General features: G+C 41.4%; 1 protein-coding gene across 1 annotated transcript; it reads left to right on the top strand.

The window, feature by feature from the left end:
- Nucleotides 1-23531, top strand: NRBF2 (nuclear receptor binding factor 2). Its single transcript, XM_015632665.3, has 4 exons — nucleotides 1-151; nucleotides 10943-11027; nucleotides 19330-19370; nucleotides 20452-23531. Exons 1-4 carry the CDS (start codon nucleotides 98-100, stop codon nucleotides 21166-21168), a joined length of 897 nt encoding a protein of 298 aa, XP_015488151.1. The 5' UTR covers nucleotides 1-97; the 3' UTR covers nucleotides 21169-23531.
- The last annotated feature ends 1984 nt before the right edge of the window (nucleotides 23532-25515 follow it).

Here is a 25515-nt window from a genome sequence, read left to right as displayed (position 1 = left end):
TCGCGGGCAGGGCGGAAGCGGCCGCCGTGTTTACAACCCGTGCTGGGGCCGGGACGCGACGGGCCGGGCCGGGGACACCGGCGAGCACCCCTCGCCCATGTGCCCACAGCCCCCGCCGCCCATGGAAGTGATGGAGGGGCCCCTCAACCTGGTGAGCGCGGGGAGTGGAGGGGAAGGGGGGGCGCGTCGGGTCTGCAGGGAGAGGGAGACACGTCTTGGCTCCTACCCCTAGGTAACCGGACGGAGAGACGCAGCCTGAACAGAAGAAGGGGCTCTTGCCGCTGTTCTTTCTTCCTAAACACCTGCTCAGGTGTCAGGCCCTGGCCGGACGGGAGCGGGGCCCAGCGGCCGTCCCGCACCGGAGGCGGCTTCGGGGAGAGAAGGGGGTGCGCTCGCCCCGGTCCCGCCGGAGACAACGCTGCTCCGTGCCCAGGAGCGCGGCGAGAGGGGAACTACCCAGGGGTGCTTGTCGTGGTATGTTTAGATTGGAAGGGTGTGCGGGGACATCGCGTTACAAAAGCGAGGGACAAGGGAAGTTTAAGAAGGAAGCGTCTAGATGAAACGTCTAGATGACACAGGCCATATCCATGAGAGTTTCAAGAGATTTAGAGGCTTGCCAGGGCCTAGTACTGGCTAAGTGCATCCTTTAATTTCAGAAGGTGAAATGCTTTAAAACCTTAAATCTCTTGAATTGCTCTGCTTAGATTAAATTTCTAAGGAACCTGAACTGAAACACAGATGGTCTGAAAAACGCTTCCTCACAAATGCTAATCAGATGTTAAACAGTCTAAATTGGCAGGTCTCTGTCCCATAGACAAGATCTAGGTCAAGAAGAGTTAATTCTCTGCTGTCTTGTGGGTTTTACCAAAGCTGTATCATGGCTATGTGGTGATACACAGATCATTCCCTTAGAAAACAAGCACTCCAGCAGTCCAGTTAGCCAGAGGCAGCACATTGGGAATACAGCTATATTGCTTCCAGGAATGAGTTTGATCCAGGAATTGTTTAGACATTGCCATGCAAACCTCAGAGATTTTTGTCAGTTTAGGTTTTAATCAAAGATTATTTATGCTAGGATGGTGCCAACCTTGACACATCCTTGCCTACAGGGTCAGTCAGGTATTTTCTGGATTGCTCTCCCTAGTTTCAGGAAGACTTATACAACTGTCATTGCAGACCACCCATGGAATTGCAGCTGACAGTGTAGTAGGAAGATGGTCTGTTTAGATCTGTAGGTTCCACAATGGTGCAGAACCACTCTGGGTATGTCAGTATCATACTGTTTCACTTTTTACTCTGTCTACTGAAAGACTAAATAAGGAACAGCAGGAAATAGGAAATCCCTTGTAACCAGTTGATATGATAGGGTTAAAGTCAGGCAAACTTACAGCATGTTAGTACAGGAGGGATAAACTAAGCTTCATAGTTTCATAGATACTGTAAGCTTACAGTTTCATAGATACTGTAAAAGCCTTTTTAAAAAGTAGATCTAGTTGTTCTGGTTTAGGGCAAATTTGGGAGGAAACTTCCAAAGAGGTCCCTCTAGAAAGCAGATTCAAGTGGCCTCTCGCCTTTCTGGTTCAAGAAAATATTTCCTTGGAGAAAAGTAGAAAAAACTATTTTATAAGCAAAGTATTCACAAACATAATAAATAATATAAAAAATAAAACCTCTCGCTGTTCTGAAGAGATGGAAAATTCAGAAAGTCCTTGTCATGGGGTGTAGCTCGGCTCACTCAGTCCCACCTGCTTATCAGTCCCACCTGCACTGGAAAATGCTGCATCCTGGACCCCAGTGGGGCCACAGGCATAAGCTCCTGGTGTTTTGCTGGGTTTTCAGTCCAAAGCAGAGCTAATTAGTTCCAAGAAGAAAAAAAGCCACAGTCTGGGGAACTTCTCTGCCTCAGCTAGCTAGAAGAAAAAAAAAATAACTAAAAAGCAAAGGAAAGCTCTCTCCCGCTGTCTGTGCTGCAGACAACACAGTCCAGGAGCAGGAATGTGTGGGAACAAGTACAGTTTCTGAAAACAAACTGTGTGCTTCTTTCCCCCCTGCCCACCTTTGCTCATGTTACTGGTCTTAAAGGTGCAGAACTTAATATCCAGCATAAACAGAACAGATGACTGGGAATACACGCATCATAAAGTTACCCTAGGACATTAGTATAATAATAAGTAATCAGATTCTAAAGAGAATATTATAATTGTATATTCACTAGTAAATGTCTGAAAGTTGCAACTTTTTTGGCAATTTAACTTGTCAGTAATGTTTCTTACTGAGACCACTTAGAAGGATTTGTAGGAGTGACGTGACTGTGACTAAAGCCTGCTTTATGACCTTGCAACCACAACAGGAGTGTGCAGTTACTGTGCCTGTCTATCTCCAAGCTGACAAGTGTCAAGACACTTCTGTATAATGGATGATACAGGAGAAGGAGTTGCTTTACATGCTTTCATACACAAAATTATGAATTTGCCTGTGAATATGTTCCTTTTGTCTGAGTGCCCTGAAATACAAAAACTTTACTTGAAACTGCTCTGCAGTGTATCATCGTATACAGAAAATGGATCATCATATACAGAAAAGTGACATGTCCTTTCAGGTTGTCAAGCACCATGGAAACTCTTTATCATAAGAGGGTTGAATGGGTACCATGGGTACGGTACCATGGTTAGAACATGCCTATATTTTTACAAGGACGTGAACAGGAAGGAGTAACTAGATTTTTGCAAAGCTCTTCTGTGCACAACCCCTCTCTGCTGTGGAGCTTCAGATTGACAACAACATTCAGGGAAGGTGCCAACCTCCAAAATAAGACTGTTCACTTGAGTTTTTGATACCTATTGCATTCTCTTTTCCCATAAATTTATTCTCTTACCTAAATCCAGTTCCTATGAATTGGAAAAGCACAACTTTTTCCAAACATGCCAGTGAAGAAAATAAAGCTACCCAAAAAAAAGGAAAACCAACCAAAGACGCCAAATCACCCAACACATAAACTAAAATATTATTAGGATACAGTAATCATTACTCTTATTTAACTGCTATCAATGGCTTAAACACAAGATATTTTCCCTCTTCCAATATATCACAGCTTGCCAATTTTCACAAAACTAAGTTTTCATCAGTTTAGGCTTTTCATTAGAATTTACCACAGTACTTGAATCTTGCTTTGTCTTGTAAAAATTGTCCATTAATTGTGGATTGGAGCATCTAGTCTTAGTTACTGGAAGGCATGGGTACTACCCTGATTTTGCTGGCCAGTTGGTCTGACCACAAAAAATCCAAACAACCAAAAAAACCCTCCAACAACAGAAAATCACATCCCACCCCTTACACTTTACTGCCATATCTTATATTTCCCTAGCTTCAATTATGCTCTTTTTATGAAACTTCTGAAAGATATATTTCCCTAAAATTATATCTTTATGGAACTGAGTCTTCTTCAACCTCACAAATAAAACTTTTAGGTTATGCCATGGAACTTAAAACCAGCATGAGCTAACTGCAGTCCCTGCACAAGAAGGCAGCCATATAACAGGTACCTAGCCCAGCTGATTACTTATTTCACACATAATCCAGACCCAAAAACATCTCAACAGTCTTTTTACAAATTAAAACTTACAGTGTAAAAGCATGAAGATAAGTCTATGAACACTGCATGTTTTTACAAAGCATCTTGAGAGCTTCTCTGCTGCTTGCTGTAGGGGCAGTTCTTACTGCCATCTGATTTAGGCAAAGAATTTTGATCTCACATCCAGCCATAATTTTACCCTTAGTGTAGGAGCAAAAGCTACAAGTTAAGAAGCACAGCCACACATTGCTGACCATCAGAAGCTTGGAAGTAACACACTAAAAGTGAAGCAAATAGTATTGACCTCAGGAAGAGACTAGCAATTGCTCCATAAACAGAGTTTGACACGCAGGACTTCGTAATTCTACAGATTGTACTTTAACAGCTCAGTATTGTCCTGTAGCTAAGGAGGCATACCACATCTGCCTTGTATTATTCCTGCAAGGTAGTAGTATTTGTATGGTTTATAATAGAATACAGTCCAAAATCTGGTGACTATCACCTCTGAGTTTCCTGAAGCATAAAGGAGCAAGCTTGAAGAGCTGCTGTTTTAGTGAAAACCAGAAAGCACAGGCCAGTAGCTGGAGTGAGAATAGTGCAAAATGTGTATTCCAAGAATCTCATACAATGAAAGGTTATAATATTAATGCTGCTAGTCATCGGTAGCAGCCATTCCAGTGCAAGCCAGTTAATGGTTTACTTTAATGAATTATTTCAAAGTAAGGTAATACTACATCCAAGTAATAAGCAGAATAAATATGCAATATGGAAGTGTAGGAGGTGAAAATAGAAAACAGCTATGAAAGTTCACTAGAGACCAAAAAATTTAAGTCACACATGCTAATGTGTTTGAGAGAATGCCGGCCTGCACTTCTGTTATTTTAATTGGAAAACCAGGAATATTATGCTAATCTACAGAAACATCCATGGGACCCCATTTGTTTTCTTTGTTGGTTTTTTTTTTTTTTCAATCTTAACCTGACAGCTGCTATACTTGATCTTCCAGTGTAAAATGAAACAAAAAAAAAAAAAAGGCAGATGCTCTCAATTCTGAACTCAAATTAGAGAGAGCAAGCTTGTGCGGTAACAAAAGGGCATGTCTATCACTAGACAGACATACCTAACACAAAGTCTGTTTTTACCACAGTGGTGGGAGAACTGAAAGGTGTGAATCCACAGAGACAGCAGCATATCTGAGTAAAGTGACTGGAAGTGCATTAGATACTCAGCTGAACAGCCAGATCAGTAATAGCCACCTTGGAAAAGCTGTACAATATAGTGTGCAGGCATGTAACTGCTGTAAAAGAACAACACAAAACTGTTCCTTGTGGCACATAAAACAATTTGCAGCAGCTCCCAGTTAAGAACGTAATTAGCTAAGTGATGGGTGGTTGACAGGTATTATTTCCTCACTGTGCTTGTGCTGTTTGGGTACCTACCAGCAGTGCCTTTCTGCTGTGTCACACTGGCATTACATTCCTGTCATCAAGGCACAGAGTTCAGCTCTGAGTAAGCATGACCAGCAGTTCTTAAGACATAAATGAAGCCGTGTCAGAGAAGCTTAGTGAGACAGACTGAAGGCACAGCTGAAGCCTTTCTGCCCCACTTGTTTTGAAATTATAGCACTTAGAAGCTTGTCTACTGGACAATTTGTTGTAATGGTTCAGATGCTCTTATTGAGAGGTAGCTCAGTTGCTGTATCAGCTTGGGTTTTGTGGTTTAGGGGTATATAAGAAGCCCAGACTGGTTTTATTTATCAGAGCAATGGAATGGTTCTCACTTAAGTTGTAACCTGCAGTTAGCACGACTTGTCTAGTACCAGCTGTGACACATTATATATGGGGACAAGAACATTGCCAGAGCAGCTGAGAGCTGTAGGCACACAAAATGCCCTGGGGAGGCAGTGGAGTCACCGTCCCTGGATAAGGAAACACTAGACATGACACTCAGTGCTATGGTTTAGTTGACACAGTGGTGTTGTCACAGGTTGAACTCTATCTCACTGTTTTTTCCAACCTAATTCATTCTGTGAGTCTGAAAATGTCTCTGAAAAACAAGTTGAAGCATTAGTGGTTTTATCATACTAAATATGATGAAAATATGATGAAAAGGATGAAAAAGAACCAAATGAGGTTGATTTGACTATGCAGTAGGTAAAAGTATACCATGCCTTAATGAAGGTGTAGGTGATCACAGAGAGGGTGACACCTCTGCCTGTATGGGGTTTTGAAGACTCCACCTAACCTGAGCAGTATGAATGCAAGCTGGGTTCATTCCTGAGCTTTTAATTGCATTTGCATAGTGAAGAACTCAGACTAACCATTTTATTTGAAACTTGGAATAGGTTGGGAACACACGTGTAGTCAATTAGAGCTATTCAATCTGTTATAGGGGTTACCTAAACAACTGGTTGCTTGTCTGCCCATATATTTGAAGTTTAATGCTATTGCTTTCATGCAAGTTGAACTTTAACATCTTTACAATTCAATACAAAGTGGGTGAGGAGTCTGTATTCTCAACATTAACTTTCTCATGGTAGTGTCACATACTTGTTTTGTTTTATAGAAACACTGATCTATAATTTACATAGTTGAATCATTGTTCTGTCAACTTTATTAAATACAGGCTTTCAAAAACAGAAAATTGAGCTGACATGTGACTAGTGGTCTTGGTTGAACAGCCACAATGGGTTCTGCCACTTTTTTGTTGATCTTTAATCATCTTTCTCTACAGAATACAAGTATTTAAAAATGGGGGCTTCTCTTGGTAAAGCTACAGAGTTACTATTTCTTTAGTTTTACTGCAAATATATTCTCATTATTTAGCATAAGTTACAGTATTTCTCCTTATTATTTTTATTTTTAGTGCAGCTGCCAGTAAATACAAGAATTTTCCATAGTCACCCTGATCAAGGTTGTGCTTTTTTAACTAAATAGATGGCCACAGTTTATTTTTGGACCTCTCAGATCAAGTTTTGCACTTGTATTTTATCTTAATTACATTTTTTCACTGTATATGAGGACATACACATTCAAACCTTTCTAAATTTGCTATTTCCTGGTAAGAATGGATTTGAAAGGGGTGTCTATAGGTGTAGCCTCTGACAGAGTGTGTGTGGGGAAGGGAGAACCATTGTGCACCACCTCATCCCACCCTTTGTGGCCTGCTGCTGTACACACCCACATGAAAAACACTGAGCACTCTTCTGGATAATAGAGAAGCAATGCAGTGTGTGCTTTGACTGTTCAAAATAGAAATCAGACCTATATCCTTAAGGAAACAAATCCTAAAATAGATTCTTCATTTCTCAAAAAAAAACTTCCTCTTTGTTTTCAGCAGTAAGAGAGCACTGGTATTAATCTTTTCTGGCAAGAATACCTGGCATGCACAGTCTATAATATAAAATAGATGATAGCAGCATCAAACAGTGGATTCACTTAAAACATTTACAAACAGAAACTTCTTTGCAGTTAAGCTTTTATCAGGCCACATCATTTTAGCAGCTGGATTTTCCCTGACTTTGTCATTTTAAGTAAGGCACTGTAATCCATGCTCCATAATCACATTAAAATACATCATTTTCTGGTGAGTCCTTTTGTAATACACAAAGAAAGCTGTAAGCTTAGCATCTTGTGCAAGGCTTTGTCCAGTGGAGAGCTGTTCCCATTAGTGGAAGAGAGGAAAAACAAAGCATACCTCTCTCTGATCTACAGGAGCACTGTTGCAGATGACTGCTCTTAGGAGAGAGTAGTAGGCCTATTCTATTTGAAAATGAGTAGTACTATATCTGCCTTTTAGAAATACTGTTGAATCAAACAGGTTTTTCCCTGTTACGCTTCTTTCCACAGTAGCTAGCTATCAACTAGAATTGTAGGAAAGAGTAGCAGCTTTCCCTCTTTATCCCGGCAACCTGAGCCAGGATCATACTGTGGTAGTCCTTTAAATTTTAACAGTATGCTGTCTAGAAAGAAAACATTTGTTTTTTTCCTTTGAGGGAACAGCATTATGGCTTCATTTCTCACCACCTGAAATCACATCATTATCTAGTTTATAGTGGGAAGAAAACAAAAAACTAACAAAGAAGTGGAGTGTTAAATTTTGGTTAAAGAAAGGTATACGTAAAGAGCTATTTACTCTCTAGAACACTGCTGTTCTAGAGGATTGTTTGATTGGGGTTTATTCTGCTTTTCAGAGATTACATAGGCAATGATTTGGGCTATTCAGGTAGAAAGATCAAATAAGAACACTCCCCTAGAACAGAAGTACAAACTTACTAAAGCAAGTGTCATCCCTCAACATTTCAACTACATTTAGAAAGTGTGTGTAAAAATTCTGTCTTACCTTCTGCAGTTAGTCCAGTGTGCTTCAAGTTACACAGTAAGACTTACACCAATCCCTTAAGAACCAAATATATTGGAGCAAGGTGAGGAAACTTTTTAGCTTAGCCATCCTTCACTCACACCTGCTTCCTTTTACAAGAGTCAAGTTGTTATATCTGTCCATTTGCCTACTGGGAATTCTTGCTCATGAAGATTGGGAGGGACATCTGAAAGTAGTTGTCAACCTGCTTCCCCTTTTCAGTTCTATAGCTTGGTAAAATATAATTATTCTTACACCTCATCCTACATTAATTTCCAGCACTGCAAGTGAAGAGGAAAGAGAAATCGGATCTATAAACCCACCACAGTCAAGCAGCAGGTGTTTCTGTAATGACAGCAGTAAGACCAAAGTCAAAGCAATACTGCTTGAATCTGCTGGGAGCCAGCATTTCAGCTCCAGAGCTGTTGTGTAAATACCTTCTAGCATGACATCAGACCAAGGATAAACTTGCGAGTAATCTCTTTATGACAGGACCAACAGTTCTTCCATTGCTGGTTTTATAATGGGATACAGGCCACTGTGAGTTCAAAATTGATATGCTAACAATAGTTGGAAGCTGCATGGCTGAGTGTAACTGAGCACTAGAAGCCATCAGAGTAGACAAGATGCTCATCCTTGATAATGGCTAATAAGCATCCATCTACTTCTGTTGCAGCTTCATAACTTGCTGCTAGGAAACAGCACCACTAATTTCTTCAAATTGCTTGTTGATAAATAAGCTACTGTGAAAGTGGGAGAAATTCCTTGGTCCTTCCACAGTCAATTAATTGGAATAAACATGGGTTAGAATAAATGAGCAAGTATTTTCTTATCAACCTGTCAGGAAAAGATAGGAAAAGAGGAATTCCTTGCCTATGACTGATTGCAAAACAACTAGTTTTCTCACAGAGGGCTGTGCTTAAAACTGACTTTTTTCCTGGTGTGACTCCTATTGTTTCCATTGGGAAGTCTGTTACATCAGAGTAAGATGGCCTGATACGTATATTTTGATGTAAGAGTAAGAAAGGCATTGTGACCTTGTCATCAGAGGACCTGATGACAAGGTTTTGTTTAGGTTTTGTTTTTGCCTGCATCTATGGACTGTTGCTTTCCTAATTTTATTCACATTAACAACTTCTTCACTCTCTTCAGCTTCACTGGAAGTTAATTGAGAATGAAAATAATTTAATTTCTCAATCAAATAAGAACTGAATGTCCTCAGATGTTCTGCATGTGCTTTAGTGATTTGAATAAGATCATACTCCAGAAGTTTAAAACATGAATAATAATATTTGAAAACAATGGGATTCAAATTCTTATATGTCAAAACTAGTAAATGGAACTTGTCATCGGACTTGTTGAATTGCCATCTTAGCTATTCTGTCTCTGGCTATTCTGTTTCATCTTCCCCTGTTTTTTTTAAGACCTCCCCATGCAGTTTGCAGAAGCAGCTGTATCAATACTAATTTACTGAAAAATTATTTTGCAAAGAACTAGTTGAGGTGTTTCTATGTCCATGACATAGCTAACTTGTAATGGGACAAGCTGCCAGGAATAACCAAGTAGATGGCTCTATCTGTGCTGATACTGTTTGTTCATATCAACGGGAAATAATTATCTTTCTGGCATATGTCATTTGTAGGAGTTCATAGAAAAAGGCCATAAAACAGATATTGCAATAGGAAAACAGTTCCTCTTCTGAGATTATTGAACCTGATGGTAAAAGAAATGGGAAATGCTGATAATGCTCTGAGGGTTCAGTGAAGGTGAGAAATAAAGAATATAACAAAGAATATTTCTTGTCAAGAATCAAGGAATTGTGTTTTAGGTTTTTCAAGAAGACAACATATTAGCATATGAAATCAATTTTAAGAAAGTCAGATGTCTTCATGGAGTGATGTAACTGTCAGGGATTGCTTAAGAACAGCTGTTGCCCAAACAGGTGTTTTCTATACAAGTCATTCTCTTCTGTGGTGTCAGAGCTGCTAAGATTCTGGTAGAAAACTGAACTTACTATAATACTGTAGGGCATTACTCCACTTGGCAGGCAAAAATGACAAACTGGCCTGCATTTTGGAACTTGTACTTTAAATGGATGTTAATATCAGTACTGTGTCGGTATCATTACCTGATATCTGTTTACTTCAAGCTCAACATGTAGTAAAGAAGTCCTGAACAGTGTGTGTAACGGACAGTCTCTCCAGCTAGTGCTTGTAGCCTTTCACATTACACAGCTTGTCTTGGAGGAAGTGACAGAAAATCCATGTCTTGTAGTTATGACAAAAAAGACTTGCTTTCCAAAATGTAGTAGTGCTGGTTATGCAATGGTTTCTCACTGACCATATGCAAATATTTGCATCATATGCTTTCAGCAACAACCTTAGTATGTGTTGGTGGTTTACATTAGTGGTTTACAAATGGTAGTATAGATTTAACTGTTGTACAGCAATACGACTTCGTTACTTTTAACTATGGCTGTGCTTAGACCAATTAATGGTGCTGCTACCATTAATTGGTCTAAGCTGCAGACAAAAAAGCATGTTACTTGACATGAGGCAAAATGTCTTTAGCATGGGGCAGCAGAAAATGTCAAATCAACTGTAAGATGTAACACAATTCAGATAACTCGCGTTCTGTCAGGTAAATTGGTCCAAAATACTTACAACTTCTCATTAACTTCTTTTGGCCTAATGTTCTTTTTACGTGACTATGGTACATGCCTACCTCGAAAGGAGAATATATGCTTTCTGAAGAATAACTTCAAAAGTATTTTGTTGTGTACACACCAGTTTTGCTGTATTAACAAACTTCTGTTCTTACCAGTACAGACTCTTGCAAAGTGGTATTAAAGAAGTCCAATTACAAAGCTTGGAAGGGATTGAAGAGCTGAGCCTAAAAGCCTGAGAATTGGAATCAGTACAGGTTTTTCAGATATACTGGTTACTTTTAAGACAGGTATAACTGTTTATCTGTTGACCCTCATTGATGTAATGTTCTTTTTTTAATTTTAAGGCTCACCAGCAAAGCAGAAAAGCAGACCGCTTGTTGGCAGCAGGGAAATATGAAGAAGCAATTTCCTGTCACACAAAAGCTGCTGGTGAGTTGGTTATTTCTTGTTGCAATTTCAGGGACAGGCAAACCACAAGCACACACTGTGTTCATGCAGCAACAACCAGATTTTATTCTTGGGCACCCCGTTTTATAGGGCTTTCAGATTTCCTGTTCTTACACTCATGATTGGTTAAAGATCTAAACTCCACCTAACTCACTGGCCAATGATATGGGTGCATCTGTGCTTCAGAGGGATTGGCTGGGGTCCCCTGTTTGAATTTGAAATCAGCCCATCAATAACATATTTGGCGATGTTTTTACTACTAATGAACTAACAAGCTAACTGGTTGAGTAAGTGTCAGTCAAGGCCAAATTATCTGTGCAGCCATAGGCCAGCTATGGCTGTCACAGTACCCCTCGCTGTTTTATTGAAAATGCAAAGTGTTCTCTGTCATCCTTCTGCAAGGGCTCTTGGCAGCTAGAATGACAGGACAGCAAGATGACACATACGATTCTACCGAACTTGACCAGCCTAGCCTCTCTCAGCCAGTGATGCATTCCACATATCATTGAAGATGTTACCTTCATTCCCAGGAGCTGTCAGGCAGGATTATCAACATTCTCATATTGGCATGCCACAGTCTCATTACTTAGAAGTTACAACTTAACAACTTAACTCTATAAACAAGAAGCAATTCAACCTATCAGAACTGTGGGAAAAGCAACCAACAGGGAAAACAACTTGTCCAGCTTGTGTTTTTTGACTAATATTCTTAAATAGATAAAAATCCTTAAGTCTTATCTCTCTAAGTATATAAAATCCTTCTAATTATGTCAAGTGATTTACGGTATAGATAGCACCACGCATTCCCCCTTTTCTGCTTAAAAGGAATATGTTTTAAGGTGCTTTGTAGGGAATACTACTGTGGTGTAACATACCCTAGAGCAGTAGGAGTCATTTTATGTTTCCTGAGTATCATGGATTTAAAGCATTAGCTAAAAAATCACTAGAAAACTTACTAATTTCTTGCTGTGAGATGTGGATTAGAAGAGAAAAACAGACTTAAAACTTATAAGGAATAAAGAAATTTTATTAATAAAATTACAAGAATAAGAAACCAGAATAAAACTTTCAGAAACCCTTTTTCTCTACCACACAACTATTCTCTTGTTTACATGACAACATAGAGACAAAGAAACCTGGTAGTTAAAATAGTCTCAACTTTGCTATAGTCTTTTCATCAGTCTTTGTAGAGAAAAAGAAGTTCTCTTCTGCTAATCTATGGAGTTTTTTACCAGAAAACCATTTTTCTCATGGCTTTCTATTTTTCTCATGCCAGCCGCCTGGAAAACTCTGCCATCAGTTCTCTCCTCCTATTTCACACTACTCTGAGGTGTGTTATAGGTCAAAAGTCTATGGGTGTAATTTTAAGGATGAGTTATTCAAAGGCAGAAGTTCTCTTCATCTATTCATCTATTTCTGTGAACACCTCTGGAATCAGAAGTTTTCTCTTTGCCTCTTAAAGGCCAGAAATCGTCAACAACTATCACTTCTCTTTTTCTGTTCCAGCATCTCATAGGATCACAACCACTTCACCATTTGCTTAAATCCACACTTTGAAATACCCTATTCCCCCCAATATACTCTGTCATAAATTACAGGAGTTTTTCAGAACACTATTGTCCATCTCCATAGTTTTAGCAAAATAATATTTCAGTTTATTAAAGCATCTCCTTATTTCTCTCCCCCATCTGAAGCTTAATTCCTTTCTTCACTGTCTTTGGTAGTTTATGTTGTCTCTTTACATGTTGATCACTCTCTCTCTTCTTCTCTCTCTGGAAAAAAAAGGATTAATCTGCAAGTCTCATCTGGGTAGTCAAAGAGTTAAAATCTTGCCGAGGCTTTGTAGATGGTTCTGTGATCTCTGCCAGAGCAGTAACTGGAGCTGTCTGCAATGGAAGATTTTTTTTCATGGCTGCTTTGGAGAGTGTAGTCACTGTCTCAGCCCGCTGCAGGTCAATGGCTTTCTCTCTCCTTATTCAGCAGTCTCTGGTGAAACTCAGCAGCAGCAAAAACTGCAGCCGAGCCAGGGACTGGCCTGGCCCAGCAGGCCCGCTGTAGAAGGCTCCACAAACCCTGCGAGGGGCTCAGCCCCTCTGGGAAGGGGCTCCTGCCACCCCACAGTCTTCATCCCTCCTGCCTGGGAGCTGCTCGAGTCCGGCTTAGCCCCCTCCCCCCTAAGCCAGACAAGGCTGCGGGGGGAGCAGGACCAGCCGGAAAACAAAGAGACAAAGAAATTCCTGGGCTTAGGTCTTAAGGTGGTGTTCACAGGTTGATCTCACTTTTCAATGGTCAGAACTACTGTCAGTTCTCAGAAATGGCCAGTTATTGGCCAGGAGAAAAACTCCCATCAGCCTCCAGCAGCCCAGACTTCCTTAGGTGTTTTCCTTAGTTTTCTTAAATGCTAATCCATCACACTGAGGTATGTAACTGCTTTTGAAAGTACTGTTTACCAGACCAATTATGAATTATTAAAGGAAATATTCTGAGTCTTAGTTAGGTTTTATAGGTCACATCCTGAGAATGACACATCCTTGTGTCTGTCATATCTTTAAAGTATTTGACTTTTGAGGCATTTAAGTAAAGTCATAAGTAATTTTTTCTGTGAAGGCTTCTCTACTTGGTTCAGTTATATTTATAGAATTCCTTTGTAAAGTCACAATACCAAAAAACATAGTGTGGATAATACCAGTTTACCTTAATTGATGGTACCTTATTAAATAAGTGAATATGAAGCATCTGTTTTGGTTGCAGTTGTTAAGATTGTCAAAGTAGCACTTCTAGGAGTATTCATTTTGCAGAGCTCAATTTTGGATAATAGTTGTAGACTTAAAACAAACATTCATTTGTATAACTTAAATCATATTTTAAAGAAATGAGTAGGTTAGGAGTTATGTCCAAATGAAATGCAAAAATGTTACTGTTACTCCTGCTGTAACAGTAATACCTTTGAAGGTATTACTTAACAGTAATACCTTTGTAACTGAAATACCTTTGAAGCAAATTCAACAAGACTCTTAGAACATACCCAGAGGCCCACAAGCTAAGTTTAAGAGAAATAAAATTATGTCCAAAAAAAAATGTATGAAGCAATGAAAAGCATATGTGTATTTTCCTTACAACATTGTGGTTGGAGGTATTAGCAATATGGTTAGAATAAAGGCATCACCTCCATTTTTCTTAGCAAAAAATTTCTTTTAAAGTAACATGCTAGTGTCTTCCTTATTAAAATTCTAGACAGTGCAAACTAGAGATGGCAATATTGTAATAAATTCAGGATCCAGTTTTCCTCTATGCTGAACACTTCTGTTATATTGATAGAAAGTAAAATTCAACAATCTTGTGTGTCTTGTGTTTTGATTTATAAGTTTGGAATACTAAGAATTTTATAAGACATTCAAGGACACCAAATATATGAATTGCATAAATATAATAGAAAAGGTCATCAAATTGAAGGTGATAAAAGTGTCATGTTACCATTATCTAGAGTTATCACAAAGCATGTCTAGTCAAATATAAGGGGGTAAAGTTTAGATAAATATTATTATGAACACTGTCTGAGCACATGTATTATATGAGTCTTTTTTGGAAGCAATTTATTATGGGAAGTTAGGGAAAGCATTCCAGACTTACTATGTTTTATAAAAAGGTCTTTGTCTTAAAAGCACATTCAGTAGATTTCCTTCTGGTGTTACCTCAATAACTTTCTAAGCTTTAGAGTTTTATCCTGAAACTCTGGCTGGGTTACTATAGATGTATTAATTCTTAGATAAGTTAAAATGAGTCAGCAGCTCCTATCCTTGAACAAAATGTGTGTATGGGAACAAAAGTTAATCTTAGTTTTGGAAATCTCATAACTGAAATGGTAAAATTTTAGAGAGAGGATAACAAATACTGTAGCAGCCCATGCATGGATTAGACAACCGGGTGCTTCCTCAGGATGTCAGTGCGAACGTCCCTTAGTTGGTGAGATAAAATGAGGAGCGGGCATGATTTAGTGACCTGAAACAAAAGGACTTTAATAAGGAGAAAATAACAAACTGCAACAACAACCAAGAATGTGAACAAGGTATGTATGTGGTGTATGTATGTGGTGCACTAGAAAGGCGAGGACCAAGGGATTACAGCAATTTATACAAACTAAGGTAGGGGTGGAATCTGCAGGAAAGGGACCAATAAAAACCAGGGAATTGGAATATGTAAAATAATGCATAAAATCTTAACCAATGATAATAAAGAAACTATAGAACTTTCTGGCCACATTTACATATAACTTTTCAGGGGGTATCTCCTAACTAAAGGAGATTCTTCTCAGGGCCTGAGGCAAAGTCCCTTGCCAACCCCTTGCCCTGATGGACTACAACAAAACACCTTATTTTTTTTCTTTTTTTTGAGGGTAAAAACAACTTGGAAAATTACTGTGAGTTCTTTATGGGAGAGAATTATCAAGTTAAACTGTAATCCTTAAGTATAACTGAAATTTAAGGTATATTTGAAAAGAAAATGATTTAGTACTGCAAGTTATCATGAGAATCAAACCAGTTAGAAGGCATACACAGAAACCCATATCAGAATGGTTACTTGCTTTTATAAAAAACTTTCTATCGTGTATGATGTTCAGAGACTTTAATAGAGGAGCCTTTTAATATGTCTTAATTCTGTGGGTAGTTCCCTTAGCCTCGCCCCACCCACTGGGCGCCTGCACTGCCACAGCGAGTAGCTGTGGAGGCTGTGCTGGCTGGGACATCCCTGCCCACTACTCCCGGGTTTCAGTGTCCTTTTAATCCACCTGGCTGGTCTGCCACACCCCCCTCATCACGGCAGGAGAGACCTCAGCCGCTAGGTCGCTAGGCAGCACAGTTGGATGGCAGCAGTGCTGGGTTTGAGTTATGGTAGGAGTGTGACTCCACTCTTTTGAAAGGGGCTTTGCTGTCAGAGCACGCCCTGGCCACAGGGAGCCATGGCAGCAACCCTGGCAAGGACAGAGACCACAGCTGCAGCACCCACTTGCCGGTGGTGGCTGGCAGGAAGGATACCCCAGTCGCAGGGACCACAGCAGTGGTGCTGGCTGGGCGGAAACCATGTCAGCAGCTCCAGCTGCCAGCAGTGGTGGCAGGAGCTGTGTGGACTGGGTCCGTGCCGTCCCCCTCCTGAGCAGCAGTGGCAGTACCTGTGAGAGCAAAGCTGTGTTCTGTGAAAGGTGGAGAAGAGCGCTGCCCCCCAGCTCTCTCTGTGCCAGCATGACAGCTGTTCAGTGCTCCCCCAAGATGGCGGCTCAGTTTGACTGGGTCAGACAGGAAGCTACAGTGCCACACGGACTCAGCAGCGGCAGTGGCAATGGCATGTGGTGTATGTTATGTCTTTTATCCATGTTTGTCCTAGGAGCTTCTCCATCTCCAGTGGAATGCTTGTGGTCTGCGCCGGTGCAGTTGGAGCTGTAGGGTGCTCTGTCGCCATGGGAAGTATGCAGCTTGCAAAGTCCAGTGTTGTGGCCAGCAACTTCAGGATCTTGTCCAGGGAAGCAGCAGGATTCTGGGGACCAGCATTAAACACCAACAAGACTGGCCCCCGTTCATGAAACCATTTATTCAGCATGGGAACAAAGTTAGGTCCAGAACAGAGAGCTCCGGACTGAGGCACAGCAGGGGTTTTTGAGGGACAGAACCCCCGAGGGTCCCCACCCCCGAGGGTGGAGTTCAGGGTCAGGAACCATCAGAAACACAGCAAGGGAGAACCCCCCAGGGACTGAAACCCAATCACAGCACCTGGGCCACCCTTCACAAGGGGTTTGGGGTGGGACAATGTAACTCTTCCTCTCCCCTGAGGCCGCTGCCACAGTCCAGTGCTGCTATAAAGCTATAAACATAGCGTGGCTGTGCAGAATCCCTACTGCCCAGCTCGGCGTCCATGCCTCCTGCTGCCTCCCCTGGTGTACTGTTCTCACTGCGCATCTCAGTAGGCAGTGCCTGCAATGTCCTTTCTGCCATCCTCACATCCATCTCATTTTTTAGCTGTTGTAATAAGTCCAGCACAAGCCTCTGTAGATTTATAACATTCCTGGCAGTCTCGTTGTCCATGGAGGCTGCTGTAAATATATACTGGCCAGCCCACTCCCTAGTTGTTAAGTCCAGGGCAGTCCCTTCGGTCCCATCCAATCCGTGGCTCACACACCACACTATTAGGGCTAGTAGAGCCTGTTGGTCATATTCTATGCCTCTTTTCTTTAGAAAAATAGTCCATACCTGCAGGAGGGGGTCCTCTGGAGTCGAAGACCCCACTCCCATGTTCTTGGTGACTTTTTCTGTTTACAGGGGGTCCAGACCAAAGACAGCTCTCCATGCTGTTCCTCTAAGCAGCTCTAAAGGCTGCAGGCAGCTCTCCATGCTGCTCTTCTCTGCTGGGACTTTGCAACTCAAAGGTTGCAGGCAGCTCTCCAGGCTGCCCCATGGCTCTGCTCACCGCTTTTAGCGGCTTGAAGGCTGCAGGCAGCTATTCCCTGCTACCCCACCTGTCTCCTCACTCTTTCTGAGGCAGCTGTTGGATCACATTGGCGTCACCAATTGTCGCAGTTTCAGGGTCAGGCAAGCAGCAAGCACACACTGTGTTCATGCAGCAACAGCTGGATTTTGTTCTCCAGCACCACCTTTTATAGGGCTTTCAAATTTCCTGTTCTCACACTCATGATTGGTTAAAGATCTAAACTCCACCTAACTCACTGGCCAATGATATGGGTGCATCTGTGCTTCAAAGGGATTGGCTGGTATCCCCTGTTTGAACTTGAAGCCTATCAATAACATGTTTAGGGACTTTTTTTACTTCTAATGAGCTAACAAGCTAGCTGGTTGAGTAAGCATCTGTCAGTAAGGGCCAAATTATCTGTGCAGCCATAGGCCAGCTATGGCTGTCACAACTCACATTTCAGCTATTAAAATCAGTTTCTAGATTTGCATGTACCAAGCCTGTCTTGAGTTCAAGAACTGTTTCGGCAGCACTCTTGGGCACATGGGATTCTTGGGGTGTCCTGTACAGGACCAGGAGTTGGCCTTGATGGTCATGCTGGTCCCTTCCAACTCAGCAGATTCTGTTATTCTGTGTAAGTAGAATGTCTAGTTACTTGCAAAATTTTTATTTTTAAAATGTGAGTCTGTTTTTCAGTCCAGATCAAGAACCCTTTTGAAAACATATTTTTCTCATATGAGCAGCTAAAGTCAGACATTTCCAAAGTTGTTTAGATTGGGGGTGATTATCACTGTGATGGCAGTTCTTGACTGAAGCCAATACCTTGTGGTAAGCACAGACTGAAGTTGTGTACCTGCTGTAAGCCAGTTTCACTTTATACTTTGCATTTTCCTTACTGCTTTCATATGCAAAGTCACAGTGCTTTCTCTGTTGGTAAAGGACAAATATTTGCTGACAAAACTTCCCTTTCCTAATGTCTGCATCAAAGCAGCTAAGAATAGGTGATGAGCTCCCCAGAACTCAAGCAGAACATCAGATTGCAACACAGACCTTGACACTGCAGAGACATCCTCTCCTCTGTGCATTTACCTGTCCACTTAAATAGTCCTGCTTAATTTTTTGTGTTGGAGTCCCCCAGCTCTCTGACAATGCGCAGCTACTTGGCTGAAGAAGAAAGGAGGTGTTAACTGGTGAAACAATCAGTGACAGGGCTTGTGTGGAGACAGTGGCTGCTCTGAACATGGTAACCTAGATACCAGGCGTTCTTGCTCCATGCATAAATACTAGAAAACCACATAAAGTGAAAAACTAACAGTTTCTTTGGTATTTATGACTACTGAGAGTGATGAGGAATTGTACTTACATTCTAAAATGCATACTTTTTGTTTTCTTTAACTTAATTTACTAAGAGAAAACCCAAAAATACACTGAATGTTTCTTGCATTTTTTTGGCTGTTCGTTCTATATCGTCTTGCATCATTCCAAATTTGGTTGCGAGTTTCTCATACATTGTCATTTTCAGTACTAGTAAAATATGCTCAAAGTCTTTATGGAAATTGCTGCTGTTCTAAAAACAAACTGGAGTGACCCAAGCCAACAGGATACCATGGGAAGGGTGTAGTGCATTACAAGGTCTTACAGTAATTTTTTCAGACTTCTGAAAAACAGCAGATATTTCCAGCCCACTGTAACTTGGTAGATACTTTGCCTCTAGACTGCTACCTTTTTGTGGGGATTGAGCACACAGGCCTGAAGGCTTTCTTAGCTTTCATGGATGTGTTCAAGTTTTTCAGCTGTGCCATAAGCTGATGGATGTTCTGTCCTGCAGGGTACCTTACAGATGCGATGAAGCTGACCCAGTCGGAGCAGGTAAGACCAGAATGCAGCAGATGCCAGAATCAGCCACAATCTTGTAGTGTGCCCATGTGTCCCATTGTGTCTGACCACACCCCTCCTTGGCATTAGCCTCTGCAAAATATTCTGAACCTTTGGCGACTGCACCATGAGTTTCACAAGTGTGGTAATACCAGTCTTCCTAGAGAGTTTTTCCAAGTTTATGTGGACAAGGTCAAGAGAAATCTTAACCTATCCAAGGGGTCTCCAACTTTCTCATCTGCCAGACATCTTCAAGTAGGTGACAAAACTAGTGTCATATTTAACTTTATCTGTGAGGCACTTAGTATTTTGCTGAGACAAAAAGTCAAGCATCTCATCTACAGTGTGTCATTTTGGTTTAATGCATCCTGACTAGGGGATCTCTAGAAAAAACAGCCCTGACATTTTTTCTTATTCATTGCACAGGTTTATCTGTGAATATAGTAGTGTAGTCTGCTCAGCACTTTTGTACCAGCAGGCTTTGAATTTAGCCAGTATTATGAAATAAAATAACCCTTGGAGATCAGACATCTGGTTTTGCTCCAATGGGTCATTCTTGTAGAAAAATGGTCCTTCACCTAGGTGAGTTAATAGACAGTCGCTGTGCCACCACCTTCATTAAAAATGGCTGAATCATTTGGGACCATACCTGGCCTTGGAGCAATTTGCTGCTTCATTTTGGGTGCTATTGATATGTCTACACAGATACCATCATAGAAACATACAAAAGCTTGCATTGTTTAGCCAGTGCATGCCAAGTGAATCTCTTCCTTCTTGGTGTTGGTCATAGGTCAGTTAAACTCCTGGTGCCTCTGCCCAGAGATATTGTAGCCTGGTCAGTGACTTACAAACAAAAAGACCAGTAGTTATGATAAATTTGACATATCTGAATCTATTGCACCGTACAAGCAGAGAGCACTTCCTGTTGGATTTAATGTCTGAATAAAAAAAAACACCTCCCCTTGGGCATGTGGTGATGCTGTTTATGTAAATATTTACACACATTCAATGTGCATGAATATTTGGGTGGTATTAGGGATCACCAGCTAAATTGTTTAATCTTGTTCTTACTCAGGCTCAGCTATCACTGGAATTACAAAGGGATAGTCATATGAAACAGTTACTTCTCATCCAGGAGAGATGGAAGAGGGCAAAGAGGGAGGAAAAGCTGAAAGCCCAGCAGAGTGCTGACAAGGAAGTAGCCGCACATCTTCAGACTTCTTACAAGCCATCTGCTGAAGACTCTGATGATCAAAATGTACTGGTTCCTGTTGCTCAGAAATACAGCTCTTCCACAGAGAAACATTCACAGGATATTCAGGGTGTCTTTGACAGGGACCCAGATACACTTTTATTTCTGCTTCAGAAAAAAAAGGAGCCAGTAGAAGCATGTATTGGGAGTAAAGCGCCAAAAGATGACAAAACAATAATAGAAGAGCAGGCAACCAAAATTGCAGATTTGAAGCAGCTTATAGAATCTCTTGTATCTGAAAATGAGAGATTAAGGAGAGAGAATAAGCAGTTAAAAGCAGAAAGAGCTAGACTCCAAAAATCTCCAGTAGACAGGGAGTTGGATGTAGACACTGACTTTGTTGAGAAGTCAGAGTTGTGGGGTCTGCAGCAGAACTCAGAATCTGCTTCTTCAGCTGCAACTTGGCAGAAGTTTGCAACAACTGCTGGGAAGGCAAAGGACATTCCAATACCCAGCCTTCCCCCCCTGGACATCCCATCCCCTGAACTCCCAATGCTGGAACTCTCTGATGATATACTGAAAGGACTGATGAATAGTTAAAAACCAGGAAAAGTGCTCAATGTAGTTAAACCAGATTTGAGAAAAGGGAAAGCCACCAGGAAAATGGTGATCTGAGGGTGGAAACAATGCTACTGTCAGACAACAGGCATTAAGCAACTTTGTTACTGTGAAATACACATCATATCTGATTTACTTCATGGAAGTTAAAGGTACCATAATTGGTATAAGAGAGCGAGCTTACTCCCAATGTTTCAAACCAAACAACTGCCTGGAGAATGTTTCAAGTAACACAATCCTTTAGGGTTTTTAAGTATGCTATATGTAATAGTTACCTGTAATGCCATAAATGATGGTGCAGAACCTAACTGTTATGGTAGCCAGTTGGCTGCCATTTAATATTGAAAAATGCTTTCTAGCATGAATTTAAACTGTGCATTTCATTATGCATAACTGTTAATTCAGACACAGTGTAATTTATACACCTCCTAGATGGATTTATGTGCCACACTCTATATTCCTGACCATGTTAACCTCAAGTCGAAGAGATTTTAATTTCCATTCTATGAAGGAACCAACTTATTCGTTCTGTTGATGAGGGTTTTTTTTGGGGGGGTTATCTGTTTACATAACTAATCAGGGTGAAGTGACTCTAGCTATTGGTTTCTGTATAAAGTGACATGGTTTAAAATGAAAAATCTATACTTAAGGTAAAATACCCTTTTTGTTTTCAGTGATGCATGAATGGAAGTAATTATAGCTGACAGTATTTGATTGAAAAAGATATTGTTTACAGCTTAACCTGATTCAAAAAGGATAGGAAAATAAAAACCAAGGTGTTTTGACACTGTCTGTTACATCTGTACAAATGTGGCCAAGTACAAAGAAGAAATTACTACTTGTACTAAGTGTTAGGATACACCTACAGTTGAGCTTCTATGTTCATCATTAAGCAAGTTCAAGAAAGCCGGGATGAATTCAGAGGGCCTTGCCTACCTGTGAAGTGACCTGGCTGACAGCCAGGTTCCAACACTGCAGAGCGCTGGAGCATCAGCGGAGCAGCTCCATGGATTTGCTGGGGCACAGCCCAGCAGGAGCCATAGGAACAGTGCTGAGGGTGCTGGGTCTGAGCAGCGTTTTGTGCATCCCCTGAGGATGCTGAGTCTGAGCAGGGCCATGCAGCCTCCTCCCACTTGTCCCTTCCAGCATGGCTCAGCCCCTGCCCTGAAGCCCAGCTGGGGCTCCCAAGGGGTGTTCCACTGTGTAGTGGAGGCATTAATTACATTCTGCTGTTACTGATTAGTGAATTGTTCAGTATTGCAAGCTATGTCATTTACAGTTATTCTGCTGTTAAAAGGTAAGCTTGCTTTCTAAGAGTGCATTTTTCTTCCAGAATAGACTTGGAAGTGCAGTAAGAATACCTTACTGCTGTGCAAATTCTCCCCTTACCTGGCTTCTTCTGTGTTTGAAGGAGCATAGGGGCTTGAGGTTAGAAAAAGTCTATAGAAAAAGAGGTAAGACAGGTTCATTAGAAGAGGTGCCTTATGCTGAACTGTAGCTGGAATCTAATCTTGCTGGGGAAATAAAAAAGTAATTTTTCAGCTGGAACAGTTTAGCAAATAGCCCCATCCAGCTGTGATGAGGTAAACCTGTTTGAGGTCAGGCCAAGCTCACTGCTCCTGCCAAAGGGCAAGTCCCAGTCTCTGCTGGCCCCTGGCTGGCTGACTATTCCAGGTAACAAGGCAGAGGAGCATAGTGTTTCTAGTCATTTAAGTAAAGCAAAGAAAATAGCATGTGCTCACAAGATGGAAATAAAATTGTTTAAGCACATACCTCATGCCAGTGCTGGCGTGGTAGCTCAGGGTTGTTAGCTACAAGACAGACATGGTGGTGGCGTCTGAAAATGGCAGCTATAGGAAAAGGAAGCAATCTTTAGGTCTGTTGAAGAATCTGAAGAAGATTCCTCAAAGGTTGGAGCATGGGAATTGCAAGCTCTACCTTCTTGATTTGAAGTCTAAACTGTCCCTTGATGTGTAGCTGCGTAAACAAAACACCAGATCTGAAAGAAGTTGCTTCTTTGTGGGAAGGGATGGCCAAGTAGGGGCAAAACTCCATACTGCCACTTTTGAAAGTGGTGTTAAAACTTCTTTCTCTCTCCTGCAATGCAAATGTTTGTTCTTGCAGTCTGCCTACTCAACACATGCTGCTGAATCCCAACTCCAGGCAGTTAAGGCTGAGCATGGGCATGTTCCACTATCATGAGTAATGCTGAATTTTTTTAAGTAAGGACTTCTTCAGTCTGAATCTAGAGTTAAGCAATTATTGCATTGGAAGAAAGGTTGTACCAAGAATACTCACCACTAGAGGACAGGTTTTACAGAGTCATAGCAATAAACCTAAGGAAATCCTTCTCCCATGGCTGTCAGCAATTAATTTGTGTCATATCAATTTAAAACTCTGTTAAGTTACTAAACTTCCAAACGGGTGTGGCCAGGCATGGTTTCGTGGTGCACCAGCAGGCGTCTGGTGTCTGGCTGGATCGTGCTCTGCTCGCTGCAGTCTTCGGCTGCCACCAGCCGCTAACTGGTGGGGGCCTGGCACCCAGCTTGGGCCCTGCTGAGCCACGGAGACCTCTTCCCTGTATGGCCATGCCCTCGCTTTTTTCATCACCAAACTGATGGGCTCAATGTCCGGGCCTGAAGAGAATAAAGGAAGAGGTGTGGTGCAGGAATACAGAACCAGTGTTCAGAGAGCTTTGGCAGCAACAACAAACCACTAAGTCACTGGCTGTCACACGGCGCGTCACCAAAGCCAGCACAGCACACAGAAACATTCCCAGAGGTGGTGAGTCTGGGCTGCATTGCTTTATAATGGACAGAATTAAAGAATCCTGTGGTCCATTATTTCAAAGTGTCTCACTAAGAATCAATTTTAAATACACATCTAGACACCGAGTTCTATTCATAGATTTTGCTTTAACCACAGAAACCACCCTTGTCTTGGCACACAAATACTGGCCGTGTTGAATATTGCCAACATATGCTATGCTGAAAGAAACTGCAGTTATCCAATCTGGCTGTATCACCACAGAAAGATAAACCAAAGAAAGGGAAGCAGTGTGGAATCCCTTGAGAATAAAATGTGCGGAGTTCACTACTACCAGTTGCTACTTAAAATGATGGCTAAAACCAAAATACAGAAGTGTTGGTTTTACATTTTGCTTTTATTAAAAGGGGGAAAAAAAGTGACTACTTACTTTGAGAACATCTCCATGTTCAGGAACTCTGGTTGTGAACTTCTTTCTACTGTCCTCTCAGCAGCAGCTCTTCAGCCATCTGCAGTTCCTGGTGACCTGCTTTCAGTGACAGGAACTACACCTCATCTAGACTCCCTTTCCCACAAAAGGTTGTATCTTTTGAGAGCCCTTCCAACCCAGCTCTGTACATGGAGACAAGCAAATACAGCCACAACGGCTAACATCATGACTCTTGAGGTGTGATCTTTCAAAGGACAGGAAAGGAAAAGGAAGGAGGAGTTTTCACAGAGAGCAAAGCAGACAAAGAGCTGGGCTAAAAGGAGAGGAGAAAACAAAACCAAACTGTTCCAAAGCAATCAGAGCAGTGGCTGCCACAAGCCAGGTACAGGCTGGACATTATTTGCCACACCTTCCTGCCCCAGCATGAGGACTGTGGAGTTCAATTGTATAAAAAGTTCACTGTTCCCTAAAGAATCAAGAGGCCACCTCAACCTCCTTTCTTTCTTGTTTGTTTTACCGAAGTAACTTCAAGTTGCTCAGGGTTTTTGTCTTCTAATCATTTGAAGTGTTCCCGCAGGCCCATTTGCTGCAGGACTTAAGGTATTACTGAGATCAAGCAATATAAAATCCTTAGAGCTGTGAAAATACAGGATTTCCTGCCTCAGAGCTAGTAAACCCTACTCTCTATTTTCCAGACCCAGGGACTGGAAAAAGAAACAAGGCACCTGGGACAAGAATATGTAGCCCTGGTATGGTTGGAAGGTACCAGAAATATTCACTTTGAAACGTAACAGCAAAAATCCCTGAGTCTCCTGCCTGCATTTTGAAAGACCCATGTTTAAAATTAAACTGTTTGCACACAAACAGGCGAATCACATCTTCAGTTAGCTACGAGGCAAGATTTGCCTACCAGCTATTCATAGATGGTGACTTCCTTTTCAAAACTGATGAAAACAAATGAAAAAAGTACAGAGGTTTGGTTGTGTGTGCTGCTGGCAGAGGGCATTTGCTCCTTGGGCCTTTTCCTGGGCCACTCCACTGAGATGGGAAAAGAAGAACATGGTGGTGGCCACTGCATCTGAGGACCCCCACCACACCACTGTGTACTCTGCTGCCAGCTGGGGCACACGGAC

This window comes from Parus major, chromosome 6, assembly GCF_001522545.3.
Source record: "Parus major isolate Abel chromosome 6, Parus_major1.1, whole genome shotgun sequence".
NCBI classification, from domain to species: domain Eukaryota; kingdom Metazoa; phylum Chordata; class Aves; order Passeriformes; family Paridae; genus Parus; species Parus major.
The sequence above is the reverse complement of the archived record's forward strand: the minus strand, read 5'-3'. Positions and strand labels throughout refer to the sequence as shown.

Bases quoted from the DNA above. Each gene is read 5' to 3' on its own strand.
- NRBF2 (XM_015632665.3), top strand. From the start codon at position 98: ATGTGCCCACAGCCCCCGCCGCCCATGGAAGTGATGGAGGGGCCCCTC. The intron at 152-10,942 runs GTGAGCGCGGGG...TTTAATTTTAAG, and splicing joins TGGAGGGGCCCCTCAACCTG to GCTCACCAGCAAAGCAGAAA. The intron at 11,028-19,329 runs GTGAGTTGGTTA...TCTGTCCTGCAG, and splicing joins CTGTCACACAAAAGCTGCTG to GGTACCTTACAGATGCGATG.